Here is a 16,254-nt window from a genome sequence, read left to right as displayed (position 1 = left end):
AATAGATGTTCGTTGTGGATAGCATAATGATATATCATATAATACTTATCAACAATGTATTTTGAGGATCCTGCTGATCAAATTTTGGGTTGCAGCAATTTGTGTATGAGAACAAGCTAATGCTGCATGAAAGAAATAGTTCAGAAACTTCTCTTAAGACTACAAATGTGACAGAAAATATCTAGTCAACATTAATTGATGGCTAATAATTAATTCATGTTCATGTTGATAGTATATTTACTATTAATTAAATGTCAAACTCTACAGTGTGGAGATAATTTGAAACTTCAAGCATTTTCATCATAAATTACCATGTTTTTATAAAATCAAATGCATCCTCAGTTATAAGGCTCAATTATTTTGGTAAAATTAAAACCAAACAATCTATAAGCACCACAAATTTTAAACAGCACTCTGACTTTAGAGATGTTAGAATATTAAAATATGTGTACCTTTGGATCAATGAGATATCATAAAATTAAATAATACATTCAACTAAAAGTATCATTGATCTACTAGGTACTAGGTACTTCAAGAGGCACTGTAGTCATAACAGATAGAACTAATACATATAAACTCTATCCTTAAACTTTAACCAGTTCTTCAAAGTAGATAAAAATTCAAGTCAAGGCTTGTACCTGGGTTGCAGGTTTGATCCCTGGTTGGGGAGATGTGTCTTCCTCACATTGATGTTTCAAGTACATACCTTAATAAAGAAAGTTGCACAGTGCTTTGATATGGAAAATATAGATTAATGTTTACTAGTAAGTTGAAACCCAACTGATAAATAGATGCAGCCAGATAGCATCAGGAAAGGTGTTCTAGCTAAAAGGATTAGACCAGAGGGAAAAGAAATAGAGTGTTTCTGAAAAACTTTAACATGGCCAGAACATACTGTTTGGCCCATAAAGTTTAACTGCCAATAAATGCAATTATAGAGACAAAAAGATACAAGTTGCTGATGAGGGTTGATAAGAAAAAGTAATGAAAAACTACATTTAGATCTATAATAGCTATCATTTAGTACAGTCAGGGTCTAGTCACCCAGAGTGCATCTTATTCTTGAGATAACCTGTTTCTTTTGCAGTGAATGGAATTAAATGCTGTGGTAAGGAAAATGTCTACCTGAATGATCAATCTGTAATTAACAGAACTTCTTGACTTAAGATACAGGTATGCCCTTGGAGTACATCTTGACACATGCAGAGGGCCTTCGACTTTGCATCTGGAATGCTGGAGGCCGGATGTTGTCTGAAATTATTATTTCATCTGAGTATTCTAACAGACATTATTTAAAAAATTTACATTTATACAACAAAAACCTAAATTGTAGGGAAAACAAATCAAGTAGTGCTACATGCATCAACATCAATATAGGCCAGGGGTGGGCAACCCCTGGCACACGTGCCAAACATGGCACTCCAGTAACTTTTGATGGCACGCGAAACCCTCTCTTATAATCTTCCATTTACAATTTTTTTCTTAATATCGACTTTTTTATTTTTCAGATAAATTCAGTGTAGGTGCATCTTAGATAAATAAATAATTTTACATAACAAGTTATCTTAAAGACCATAGACATGGATTGACGAGAGAGGGGAAGAGCAATTTCTATGCCTCTGCCTTAACTCTCCCTGCCTTCCTAAATCCAACCAGTGTTTTGGTTTCATCCACCTACGCTTGTGAATCTTTGTTCTCAGTGATGAATTTTGTTAAGTCTCGTAATAGGAGTAGCCTGACGGATGGAAGTAGTAGCTCGTGCATATTTCTGAAGGTCACGAAATATAAACCTGATGTAAAAGCTCTGTCATCAGTGATGCAGCAGCAAAAGTCCCACTGATAATATCAAATGGAGTCATAAAGTTTTCCGTTGGACTATCAGTGTACATGTATACATTAAAAATAAATGTATTTTTCATCATCATATACTGTGTTTTTGTCGCTCGAATGAATTTTATTATTTCTTCAAGGTTCTTCACATACGTACACCTTAAGAGATATCAAGTAGGCATAACATGTTCTCAAAAAATTAGGGTTGGCACGCAGAAGAATTTTGAGTCAGAGATTTTTCTGGTTTTGGCACGCACTCACAAAAAGGTTGCCCACCCCTGATATAGGCCATACATATACTAAGACAAAAATCCAGTGTTAAAATGATACATAGATTATGAGTCTGTTTTTATTGAGCTTAAACCATGCATAATAAACTAAATAGTATTTAATTATATAAACTTATGATGAAATTACCATGGAAAGTCAAGGATTCTATATTCTAGTTAGGAATATACGTTAAGTTTTCTATAATTTATTTGTAATGAGAAACTGGTTCTTTTGCAACTTTTGTAATATCCTCAGTCCACAGTACATCACAAATTCTTCTCACCATTAAAATTAGTTTCTATCAACAATCACATCTCAGCATATCTAAATGTCAGGCTCTAAGAGGGTTTTATTCGCTTCAGTTAACAGATAATTTGAAAATCAGAGATTTCACAGCAAATAAGTGAGGGAGCCAATACTAGACCAAGCCTTTTTGTCTATAGCCCTGGGCTCCTTCATGAATAGACATAATCTGATTATTGACTGTAAATGTCTTCCCATAATCTATCAAAGGAGGAATGTCTTGAGCTGCATCGCCCAAGTCAATAGTCATTAGCTTTATGTTGCTATTGAACACTTTACAAGTAGTTTAGGACAATTTAGGAATTCAATATTTTGGGAGCTTTCAATCTATGTGTACCTGATTTTTTTTCCCCAACAAGGCCCTGATTTTGATAAATTAAGCTTTCTTGGTTTAGAGTTTCACCTTCTTTGAAGCTGGACTATTCAGATGATTATGTATTGGGATTGGTCCTTAGCCTGCTCTGCCTTCCCATTTCAGAGGAAGAATGTGTCTGGGAGAGCTTCCAAGGAGGTTTTCTTTCCCTTTATCTTTGATATTGCTTTTCTTTTTGTAATTTAAATTAAAAAAATTACAATTGGCATTCAGTATTATATTAGCTTCAGGAATACAGCATAGTGTTAGGCATTTATATAACTTATGAAGTGATCCACTGGTAAGTCTGGTACCCACTTGACACCATACATAGTTATTACAATAATATTGACTCTATTCCCTATCCTGTACTTTACATCCCCATGACTATTTTGTAGCTGCCAATTTGTACTTCTTAATCTCTTCACCTTTTCACCCATCCCCACAGCCCCCTCCCATCGACAAGCATCAGTTTGTTCTCTGTATCATATTGCTTTCCAATTGCCTGTTAGTTAGCAATAGCTATTTATTATATTTTTCTAGGGCATCATTTATGGTGCTTAATAATAGCCATTCAAATCAATTGTCCTTAAAATTGCTACTTCTCCTATACCTGTTATATGGCACCAGTATACCATTTGAATTCACTGGGTGACACTGGGACTATGTCATTCTGAGATGCATACATAAGTTACACAAACACATGGCCCAAATTCCATGCCAATGACTTCTATTGTACCACTGTTTATCCCTCAGTTCCCATCTATGTCCTTGTAGCAGGTTCCATAGCAACAAGTGACCATGTGGGATAATTCAGGTCTGGGTCTCAAATGGGTCAACTTAATAAGTTGATGTAAGCTGAAAATGTTCACCTGCTGGACTTCAGCCCCATCCAGGTGTGATCCTATAGGACCTTGGTGAGAGCAAATCCTTCCAGTGAGCAGAATGGAGAGTAGTCTCTTTGGTCATTCACTTTGTATCAAAGTGGCAAGTGATTTGACTAGTTGAATTGGGGCCTACACAGGTAAAGACTGGGAACTAGAAAAAAAGGAATCTGGAGTATTACATGCAAACTGATTTGGGAGAAGGCACAAAGTCTATGGATTATTGTGCCGCACATTAAGGTCTGACAGAGACAAAAAGCCTCCATTATAGAAGAGAATTTCAAACACTTAGGGGGACAAGATGGCCCTTCCTACTGATGCCAGTCAGCTCATTTCTCAGCCAGCACCATGTTTGTACAGGAGGCTCCAAAACAGGTTGTCCATGGAGGCCAAGATGGAACTATCTATGGGTCCAACAGTGTGGGTTCCCTCTCCCTAAGGCTCGATTAGGTATTGCCAAGGCTGAATGTACAACCTGTCGATGACAGCAACCAATGTAGGCCCTCAGTATGGTATGGATTCAAGTTGAACAATGTGGAAGCACATTGAAATGATACAAAGTGAAATTCCTGGACCTTTTAGAATTACATCCTTTCAACCCTGGAGGAGGCAACAATTTAACCTTATCAGAACTGACATAGTTCTGGATATGGATTTGATTTCCTATACGTAATACGTCTGCCAACCTTACCATCAGGCTCTTACTAAATCCCTAATTCACTGGAACTGGCTCTTGCAAACTTCCTCAGACTAACAAATCAATTTTATGGCAAACAAGGTGAGGCAATGGATGCATTACCATTACCAGAGAATGAATCTACTTGTCTCACTGCACACCTGATCACCACAAAGTGCTAACCTAATATGATAAAGAAGTAACTTTTTAACTACTCAGTAAAATTACAGCTCAGAGCCAAGGCACAATACAGGTTTGGTATTCTGTCCTTTAAGATGTGCAATATGCATAAAAATAATAGTCAATACATGATGCTGTGTTCCTAATATCTAGAATACTAGTCTCATAACCAGGTAATAAAAGAACTATTGGCTTCTCTCCCATTTTTTCTGTAAACCCATTTTGGAAATTTGTTTCCTATACTTACAATTTAGACTCTGTTAGATTATAAATCCTGATAGAATGTTTTTTCAAAGGGACACAATAAAGATCTCACTGAACAAGCTAAGATTCCTACCTTATCAAATTGGGCTGCTCATGCCAGTGAGCCAATAGGCAAGGACAGGAGTTATCATACTGTGAGGGGTAATTGAGTTAGAGTTGGTGATATACGATGAAGAAAGGGGAGAGTAATTCTGAGACCCAGAACATTCATTGAGTATCTCTTGGTGCTTCAGTGCCAAGAAATAAATCTGAGTGAACTATTTCAGCAATCAAGGTCCACCATAGACAAGACAACTAAGTGCTCAGACTCGTCGAGGATTAGGGTCACTCATAAGCAAGAAATCCACACTAGCTGAAGTGAGGCGGCTCTAAGAATGGAGATGATGAATAACAATTTATGACTCACAATGATTCACAATTGAGGGAACTACAGTTGCAAAATAACCCTCATATACAAATTCTTTTGTAAAATGTATAGCAATCTAACAATTTGGAGAGTTTGTTATAGATTGGAATTAACAGAGGACACTAACCTATGCAAATGGTGCACTAGAATTACATATTAAACACCTTGTGCACTACCTCATTTTTTCTCTGCCTCACCTCTAATTCCACTCACTGACTCAGCAAACAATACTGTGCAGACAGTTCCTCATGTCAAGCTGCATTGCCTCTCTTGCATACTGCCGGTTGCGTCTCTGGCATATGATCTGGGATAGCTGCGTAAGCTAGCTTAGTATTCACATGTGTAACTCAGAAGTTCTGGAAATTTATGACTCATAGGAAAACTCTCAGTGAGAGAGAGTGTCTGATGGATAATTGCTTCCTCTTTATATCTCTTGAATCGTAAGAGCCTTAGTATACATTTCCTCAAATAGTCCAAGTGGGATTGAGCACCCAGTATCCATAGAAGCAGTCAATTTGAAAACATATCTTTATATAAGCTTTCTCTCCTTTCCTGTTACACTTTCCCTGAGTCTTAGTCCATTGAATCTGCTATAACAAAACATAATAGACTAGGTGGCTGATAACAACTTCTGGAGGCTGTGAAGTCCCAAATCAAAGCACCTGCAGATTGGGTGTCTGGTGAGAGCCTGCTTCTTAGTTCAACTTCAGCCATCTTCCTGCTGTGGACTCACGTGGTGTAGTAGAGGGTGAGGCAGCAATCTAAGGTTCTTCTATAAATGCATTCATCCTGTTCAGGAGGGCTCCATTCTCAGGACCTAATTAGCTCCCAAAAGGCCCTACCTCCAAATACCATCACATTAGGAATCAGATTTCAACATATGAATTTTGGAGGGACACAGACATTCAGTCTATGGTTTCCTGGTTCTTTCCTTCTGCTTCCTGCAACCATTTGCCCAGTAGACTATTTGCATTAAAAAGCCTTTAGCTATGTTTTTAAGGGAATCTAAACTATAACAGTGATGTGAATGTGCATGTTCTTCTATGAATAAAGTCCTTAATTTTATTATTATCTCTGCTTATCCATACCTCTGCCAGTTTACAAAGCATCAGAATAGAGAAGATCTCTAGAATTGTGGAGATAAAAGACTAGAGAAAGTCCTACAGAAACACATTGTAGGTATCATAAAAGAAGGAGCTGGCAGAAGAGAGAGAAGCTGTGGACATTGAATGAGAATAATAGAAGGCTCGTATTCTGATATCTTAGAAAGTTTGGGCAGGTGGATTTTCAAATTCTGGGGTCATCCCAAAATGAAACTTAAAAGTTATGATAATTTGCGAACATGTATTGAAGTAGCAGAAATAAATCAGTTTTTAAAGCCATCACTTGGAAACAAGTACAAGACATTTTCTTTTATGGCGCTTTCATTCAGCTGGAAGCACAAAGTAAATGTTAAGACAGATATTTGGAAGTGGAGAGTCTTGTACAATAGATTATTCAATAGGTTTGCAGTTACTCAGTTTTGGCGGTAAGTGCTTGGTTTAGGGTGGACTTCAGTTTTATTTAAACTTGTAATTCAACAGTGATTCGGGGGAAGTTTGGTCAGGAGCAGGGGTAAAAAGTGTTTTTTAGAACAACGGTTTTTCAAACCCTGCTGATTAGATTACTAAAGAAATTGTTCGTTGGGTCTTCTGTCTTAATGGAGTATTTTCCACCTGACGGAAAACCCTGCTCAATGCAGCCTGTGCCCTCTGCTTGGCCTCCTCTATGCTCCCCTAACTCTCTGGCACTCTGGGAATAGAATACTTGTCGCCAAAGAATATGATTATTTCTTGTATGTCTTTTCTATTTAAATTTTGAAGACATACCATGTAGAAAGGTATTCCTCATGTTTATTTGAGTGCCTAGTAGGTAGTATTACTTTATAAAAGCCAACAAATGTAACCATTTAAAAGATGAAGTATTTGTCGATTTTACATATCATCAATAAATTTTCAAATATATCCATACTAAGTGAAATGATAAACTTACATAAGAAAAACATGCTATCAGAGTCTATAGAATTAAATAAAATTACTCCATTAATGAATGCCTAGTTTATTGATATAAACTGAGAACCATGAATACACACACTTATCATAACAACCCACAAGAACACTAACCATTGCAACAATTACCATAGAAAATCAGAGACTCTACTTATTTTTCTTTTAACTTTGAAGAACTCAGCAAAAAAGTCTTATAAAGGCTCATATTTAAAAAAAGAAATTTTTTGACTTATTAGGAGAGCCTTCAGAGCATTTCTACATATATGTACATGGTAATGTCAAACAGTTGAGCCTGCAACTACCCTGCTATTGTTCTGTACCTGATAGACAAATGATCTATTTGAACACAATAACCTTCTGCTCATTCATGGAGATCAACTAACATAGAATCCAAAGCGGAACAACTCAGTGGTAGCAATCTCTCCTGGAAAACATCTGCTACCAGCTGAGTGTGTTTACACTGTGGCAGCACCGGCAGATGTGCTCAGAGACAGCCCATCTGTGTGGTGATGGGAGGTTGGAGGAAGCTGGGCTGGACGGACAGCAGGGAGAGAGCTTACGGTAATATACTGAGTTGCTCTAGAAATGCAAATTAGCACCTCATTGCATTTTTTTCCCCTTCCTGAGCTATTAGTGTCTTAATGCTAACTAATTTGTGTGCATTACTTATAATGAGCAATAAAGTTTACCTTTGGGACTGCTCTTAGGAATTTAGCCATGATATGATTAATAGTTTAGAGAGAGTAATTGTTAATGTAAAAATTAATATAAAAAGTTTAGAGAGTAAATGCCAGTTTAAATTATTTTTATATTTGAAAATATTATTAAGACAATATTTTTTGGTCTATGGGAAAAGATAACACTGAATAAAGTCAGCATCAGCCTTTCTAAAACTGCAGCTCTTACCTGTTATCTTGTATTGTTTGTTATCTGCAAGTGCTAGCCCAAGTATGGTCTGTAGAACATAATTTCATACTCTACAGAATGATGTATAATCTATGACTTTTTAAACAATAAAAAAATCTTTATTTTAAAATTTCTCAGATTTTTTTTATGTTAGTGCATTTTCTGAATCACCAAGGGAGAGATATTACAGAATTGTCACTCACTGAGGCATTTTTGTAGATCATGTCTACTTGAGAGATTTTACTTGGGCGACTGAATTAGAAATCAGCAATCTAAAAGGAAAAAAAGAGGAGATATTTATATTGGCATTCAATTCTTTCACATTTGTTTATTGAGATTTCAGAACTTAAGCAATGAAGTGACCAAAATCTTTTTTAAATGGATGGAACAATAACTTTATTCCTATATCTGAAATTTTTTTTAACTTTCATGGGCTTGTGCACAATGAAGTTAGTATATAGGGGGAATCATTAAGCAATCCCCTTAATTTGGAGATGAAGTTACTTTCATTTCAAGCCAGAGAGGGAAACTAGGTTTTACTTTTAATTAATATATAACGGATGAACTTAGCTATCTGCACAAGTTCAAACTTAAGATATTTCTGGAAATAGTTGCTAATAGAGATGAATCAAACATTCAAATTCAATCAAAATGTTTATGGAGGAACCTCACAATTAGACTTTAAAATAGCTATCATACAATTTGTAATACATAAAGTCAGATTCTAACATAAGTGAATCCACCTTGTATGAAAAAAATATATAAAAATTTGGAGCAAAAGTTGGCATTGTTTATGCAGTACTATCCAGGGGGAAACCTCTGAACTAGAAGGCACACATATTGTCATTAGAGATAATACTTCTGTGTAGGGCAGGGACCATTTATTACACTATCCTAAAGCATATATTATATATCCCTCCTATGTACACACCTATACTTTTGAGCTGTGCTCATTACAAAAAATAAATTATTTGCAAACTTAAGTTTTCTAGGGCACTTCTTGCCAGTTTAAAAGAGGCAGCATGGCCTGTGGGATGGAGAGTCAGGGGCAAGGGGTGGAGGGGGTGACTGGGGGGAAAAAGGGAATATGTGTGATACTTTCAACAATAAAAAATGTGATGGTTAAGACAGTGGACACTGAAGTCAGACACTTGGGTTCAAATACTGATTCTCTCACTTCTGAACCGTGTGACCTTCAAAACATCCAACCTCTCATTTAATCTAATCTGTATTACTGGGATATTTGCAATATCTATCTCATAGGTTTATGATAAGATCTGATTACATCCCCAGAATAGAGAGGAATGACCCCAGAGTGTATGGATCTTTGGAATTAAAAGGTAATGACGCAGATATAAATAAGATCAATATTCATTAACCATTGTTAATGATTCATGATTCACTGTTGGTCTCTAGCAAATGTTTCAAAATTACAGAATGCTAAAAGTGACCGTATATAATAATTTCTGGAGAAAATAGTGCAGAGTCTGAAAACAAAGATGAGAGGATTTAAACATGTAGTTTTCCAGAATCATCTCCTGGAAGTGAACTGCAAACTAGAAAATTTGAAATCACAGACCAAAGGGAAGCCTTAAGAATGTGCAGTGTGTAAGAAACCATTGACCTCTCTAGCCGTAAAGCTGTAGTGACTAGCTGACAGCAGTTAGCAGGACTATAAACTGAATAGAAATGACTGTAACTTGTGTAACATTCTATTCCTTCAACTACAAACACAACGCACCACACTTAAAATTGTCAAGAATTTCCTGATGTTCACGGGCTTTTGATTTTGTTCAGTCTTATGCATACTCTTTAAAACAGATGCCAAATTCCCAATGGCTGCAGGTGAGAGGCAGGGAAGACAAAGGCATTAGCTAAACTATAACCTTATATTGAAGTATAAAGTAAAACCAGGGCTTGGATATAAGAAATAAGAGAAAAATTGAAAAAAAGGATTTAATTTATTTTACAATATTACAAATGATAAAACAGTAACACCCAATTGCTCTACATAAACAATAGGAAAACAGTGTTGAACAGAATGAATTTGACAGAATAAACCTCAGCTTTCCTTTCCACAAATTATATAAGAAATATTCAGTAGCAATTATTCTGTGCAGCAATGCTATCTTTGTAAACTTTTTTTCCTGCTATATACATTTGAACCACTTGTGCTTTCGCCTACACAAAGAAACCATGTCTAGTAAAAGGTGCTACTTAAATGGGAGACACAGGGCCTGAAGCCACAAGCTGAAAACTGCAATTCAAATACATTGCCAGCATGAAGACTTTTTTTTTAATTTTAAAGTTTTCTTTTTATTTAAGATTCCGACAGACTAGACCCTTATTGTAACTCTAGGTATGAGCAACACACAATTCAGTTATAAAGTAGATACCTCTTAAAGCAGGTTAGTAACTGAAGTCTCAGAAGGACTTCTTTATTCTAAAGTGGTCTCATCTCCAGGGTGCTTCCCAGTGCGGCCCCTGAAGATGTTAGCATAACACAAGTCTAGTGTGTGTATATTTCAGACTCAGTGTGTATACACACAAACACACATATATAGCATTGTATATATGCATCACACATGTCTATTTGTACTGTATAGATATATCTATAGCACATATATAATAAAATATCTATTTCTAGGTGGTCTTTATTTGGATTTTCTTTCATTAAATACTAGTACAAGCAATATCCTCCCCTCACTCAATCTTTAAAACATTGGTATATGGATAATGTCTGTTGGGGAAATTTCACACCTGTAGAGGTAACTAATTCTATTTAACTCTTCCTACACCCCTTCCACAATTATAGCTACTTCCAACAATAACCACGTGAAAACAACTCTTTTATGAACCAAATACCACATTGTGTGCATTGTGACTGACTCGCTCAATCAGAAATAAATTATTTTGTTCACCCTTTTCCTGTGTAGTAGCTTAATAACTAGTTGGTATGTACACTACCCATAATGTATAGAAGGCAGCTATGCTCACCACTATACCACCAATACAAGCATAGCGTCATTGAAATAAATTGCTTCTATAAGCATATATGTAGAAATTCCCGTTAGCAATTGATACACACTTCATATGATACACAATACATAAATACATTTGAATGCCCAGCACCTTCAGATAGAAAAACTTCCACAATAATTTCAGCAGTCCTTTGGGCTGAATAATTAATTAGAATTGCCCAGAAAATCTGTTACTGATTCTTTTTTTTTATTCCAGCAACTTAATATTAATAATAGAACAAGCTGGGTGATAATGATGAACAGGTTTCCATGGCCTACACATGTCAACAGCACAGTAACAACCATGTTCTCTGAAGGACAGGAACCTTTCTTTTACAATCAGCTGCCTGAGCATTGCCAGGTACTGGGTTAAATCATAACAAAGAAATAAAAAACTAAAGCCGTGAACATATAATAGTACAAAAGAAAAAAAGCAGGTATTTCAAGTATGCATGTATAATTAGATTTTATCATGATCCCTTTTGCCCCCTTATTGGTTAAATCTCAGTTATTTTCTTATTCTTGCTGTCAGCTCTCGGTCATCTCCTTGCCCCATTAAGGCCACAGTAGATCTTGAAGCGGGAGGCATGGATGGAAAGGTTTACGATAGGGAATGAAATGATCATGTACAGTTTGTATGCTTTGAACACTTGATGCCTTAATTGAATTCATTCTTGAGTATTGAAAGCTCCCTGAGATGAACAAAAGTAGTCTCAGTTGATACTGAAGCCCTTTTTTATATGCCAAACATTTTCAGAACTGGGCAACGTATTTAGAGAACAGAAAGCACAGGGTAACAAAACAAGGTGAAGCTAAAAAGGCACTACTCAATGCATCTATGAAATAAACTTCAATGCACAGAACAGTGAATGGCTGGGACGCTTTTGCTGTGGCCTTAAAATTGTTTAAATACATTTGTCTAAAATGCAGTAAAAATGGCAAGGTACTTTGCTGATGCTTTTTAGGACATACTTTAAATAAGTTCTGAGATTAATTTTACATACAAATTTTGACTTCAAAATTTCTATAGAACTCAATTAAAGACTACTCAAACAACTTATTCACAAATGGTGGAAATTAAGATTCTACAAATCACCTACCTAGTTTTGATTTATTAAATCCATCAGATTGTTAACTTTACATTCATAACATGTGCCTAATTTTTTTTAAATTTCCAAAAGATAAGAGATTAATGACAAAAGTACGTATGTTCTATCCATTTGTAGCTAAGCATCTCCTTTACTCTATTTTGTTTTCTTAGAGACATGAATTCTCAGAAAATATAGTCTCCCATATCACACAGTTCTAACATATTTTTAAAAATAATACCATATATCATTAATATATTAAGAACTGTACTGAGAATATCTTTTTTCGTGATTTCATATACATTCCCCATGCTATTTATTCTTTTTTTTCCCAGAGTGTCTTCTCTAAAAAACAAAGCATACATACTCTGCGTGCTATTCTTCTCTCTTCAGACTGCCTTGCCTAAAAAACAAGAAGTCAACTGAGTTGTTTCAGACCAAGAGTAGAAGTGGAAACAGAGCACTTCTGCTTTCAAAAGAAACAAGTTACCATCAGAATCACCTACCAGTGTAGCACGAGTTACCAGTAAACAGGCCTACTGGTCAATTCTGTTACATGCTAACACATCCTAACTCACTTTATTAATAACTTCATGTGCTTCTTTGAAAACATATTAATATGATAACATTGAATAAATTTAACCACAGAAAAAAAAGTTGGTCAATTTAATTCATTCAAAGTGCAAAATACTGACATACAGTTTCATTGTTAAACCTATTAAAATGAATCATCTCTGTAATGGAAGCAACACTCATTAGTTATTTCTGCACTGAGAAAATTTATGCTATAAAGAGCAGGCCAATCTTTCTATTTGAATAAGGGGGATATCAAATAATTGGAAGTCACATTTCATCCCTATCAGGCAAACATTTATTCTTAAAGGGCAAAGTGCTTCCACAAAATTATTATGAAATGTAAACACCATGGAAGTCTTCCTTCAAATAAAAATAAAGTTTGAGTTTTGAAAATTGAAAATATCTAGAGAGAACTTTCACATTAATAGAATAACACAGTAATATATTATTTTCATGAAAGGAAAATGGATTGTTGTGTAGAAACATCAGTATAATCTTTGGTACCAAAAGTACATTTTTTTCAGCTAATATTACCACCTCAGGTGACATAGAACATCTTTTCTTTAGAATGGTTCAAGATTACTTAATGGTACAGTTTAGCTGGTACCTTCTATACCACTGGAAAAACATCTGGAGGTTTAGAGTTGTGCAAAATAAAACTTTTTTACAAAGTCATTGTGTGACTGCTCTTTAAAAATTTAGGAAGTTTAAAAATGACCACATGGAGGTTATTTATCTCATTCATATTTGTCTTAGAAAGGATTTCTAAACACCCCAAACCAAAAGAGATTCCAGACAAAAAACAGAAACATAAAATTCATGATCAGACTCAGAGTCCTGACTGAAGGCATTTACTTGAGTTGTTTAATCTTGTGTATTTCGCTGCTCAGTTTCCATCTTCATATCTGCTGACAAGGATGGTTAATTTCCCCAAGGGCTGAGTTATGTTCCCGCTGTTCCTCTTCTCATGTGCTTGGCATCGCAGAGGCAGCCCGACAGTGATGAACATCTTTGTTTCAGTAACTAAGGACAAGTGCATTGTTGGATCTTGTAAACACTACTGATTATACATTCAAACTGTGTTCTTCGTGGAAGTGGCACTTACTAGGACCCTTGAAGTCAACATATTTAAATTTTAGAGCACTTCGCAGGTATTTCATCAGCTGGTAGTGGATTTCTCATGAATGTCCTTGATCACCTTTCAGGTAATTGGTGGATGCTGAAACCCAGTCGTGTTTTGGATCCTATTTTCAGATCTTAGGAAGCATCTTCAGAAAAGAAGTGCATATTCAGTTTGTCTGTTTTCAAATGTGCTTTATTGCTTTACACACTTCCCTGTTGTCAGTTTCAGAGCGCCTCTATTGTGTAGCACATTTAAGGTTTTGAATTCTAATGGCATTCTGTGAGGACTTGCATTAGAAAAGTACCTATATTTTAAGTCATCATAGTAATGATATTTGACCGCTTTTCCATTCAAATCCTTAGGGAAAGGCCAGAATCCATACAGGTGAATTTCATCACAGAATCTTGTGGCAAGTGTATACATGAGGAGACCTGTACTGGGTCTTTTGATGGGAACTTTGTTTGTCAGCCAGTAACTGGAAAAAACAACAGCACACACACACACACAGAAAAGATAATTTAGAGATACATCCAACATAGACTATATCAAATATACTACGAAGAATTAAAGTAAATGAAATTTGAAAAGTATCTTTATAAATAATACACAAAAGATTACTGAAGAAATATATTTATAAGCATTTAGAATACTAATGTATTTATTTTATTATATTGCTAATTTTTGAGGTCATATAGTTAGCCAGGGTACCTGAAATGTAGGTAAATATTGTTGTGTGATCTTGTATTAAAATAAATTAGTAGCAAACATTTATATACAGACTGGAATCTTCTCAGAAAGTGTTAAATATGTTGAGAAAGGTATAGTAAGTGGGCAGTGACTAAGTAATCTCCTGGATAAAGAGAATTTGAAACTATGCTTATAGTTTTTCAAAACCTCATATTTAACTTAAAAACCCAAACAAATAAATGCTTTACCTGCATTATACTAATTTACTTCTTCAACATCAATTGTCCAAGTCATATATTATCAAGACTAATTAAAAACATCGCCTCAACCCACAGAAGAACAACATAAAACATATATTTGCAACTAATTCACCATTTATGCAGTTTAACATTTTGTAAAATTGGTAAAATATATGTCAGTGCTAATAAGTATTTTATACTATTCATTTTAAAAGGCACTAAAATACTCCAAAATGTTATGACCCATCATTGTTGCCACACTTGGTTCCTTTGAAAAGCATGCAAACTCAGAAGTTAATCAGCACCTCTGGTATGGAAGGGGGTTTCCAATAGTTCTTGAGATATTCATTATCTTACGTGGAACCTGCTGAAAGAGTAAGGGTATAGATGTCCCCCTACTTTCAAAGTTGTCCAATAATAAATTGTCTGTTTTTAAAATTTGTGTTTTATTTAATATCTCCTATTTGAGGAAATATATTTCTGCCATCCAAATGTAAGGGGGAAAATTATTAGATTTTGGTCACAGTTGTATTTAAATACATACTTAAATATATACTTAGAATTTATATATTATTATTTCCATTTAAAAAATAATTCATGAAGCTTTTCAGGGAAGAGCAAATAGATTTAGACTATTGAATATGAAAAAAACCACAAAATTTTATTTTACTTTATTTGATAGATACATACTGGATTTTCAAACCTCACTCCAACATCTCAAACAGGAAAAGGAAATACACTTTGCCATCATCATTCCTTTTTTATTCTTTGTACCCCTCTTTAAACCAGAAGTGACCTTTTACATTTTTATTTTTCTTGGGGTGAAGGCCACATGCTGAACGTGTTAAGCAATGTGAAATGCATCACTGACCTTTTGTTATTACAAGTGTTTTAAGAAAGCTTATCCTTCAATAAAGAAGGTTCATAAGGACTTTACAGAGAAGAACATCTAAACATTGTTTCACAACCCAAAGGTAGCTGAATGAGCAAAAACTATACAATGCATATTGGTAACATCATGAGGGAACCCAGCCGTTGATTCCATGCCTACAGTTTGAATACATTGAAGCTGGTTCAGCCTGCAGTTGGTGGTTGTATGTATAGTTGAATACATTAAAAAAAACGTTGAACTGTACACTTAAAAAATTTGATTATTTCCATTAGGGAGTGCCAATGATTTGGAATAATTTGGCAGTATGAAGGTCATGCTAAATTATGTGTTTTAATCTTATTCTAAGATGAGAAAAAAATAACTACCAGGCAATAATATAATGTTAGATTATATGTATAGGAATGAAAGATCACATTAAATATGACTCCATGGGTACATTATAAATAGATGCTTTTCATTCCTTAATTCTGGTGAGATATGCAGGAATCCACTTAAATATGGTTGGTCATA

General features: G+C 35.1%; 1 protein-coding gene across 1 annotated transcript in view; it reads right to left on the bottom strand.

The window, feature by feature from the left end:
- Positions 1-10,096: 10,096 nt before the first annotated feature.
- ST8SIA4 (ST8 alpha-N-acetyl-neuraminide alpha-2,8-sialyltransferase 4) overlaps positions 10,097-16,254 on the bottom strand; it is an 89,814-nt gene continuing 83,656 nt past the window's right edge. The window contains exon 6 of the mRNA XM_006081188.3: positions 10,097-14,401. Within this exon, the coding sequence (XP_006081250.1) occupies positions 14,119-14,401 (283 nt within the window). The 3' untranslated portion in view covers positions 10,097-14,118. The remainder of the gene's footprint in view (positions 14,402-16,254) is intronic.

Source organism: Myotis lucifugus, unplaced genomic scaffold, assembly GCF_000147115.1.
Source record: "Myotis lucifugus unplaced genomic scaffold, Myoluc2.0 scaffold_0, whole genome shotgun sequence".
In the NCBI taxonomy this organism is placed as follows: Eukaryota; Metazoa; Chordata; class Mammalia; order Chiroptera; family Vespertilionidae; genus Myotis; species Myotis lucifugus.
Note: the sequence above shows the minus strand (reverse complement) of the source record. Positions and strands in the feature narration are given on the sequence as shown.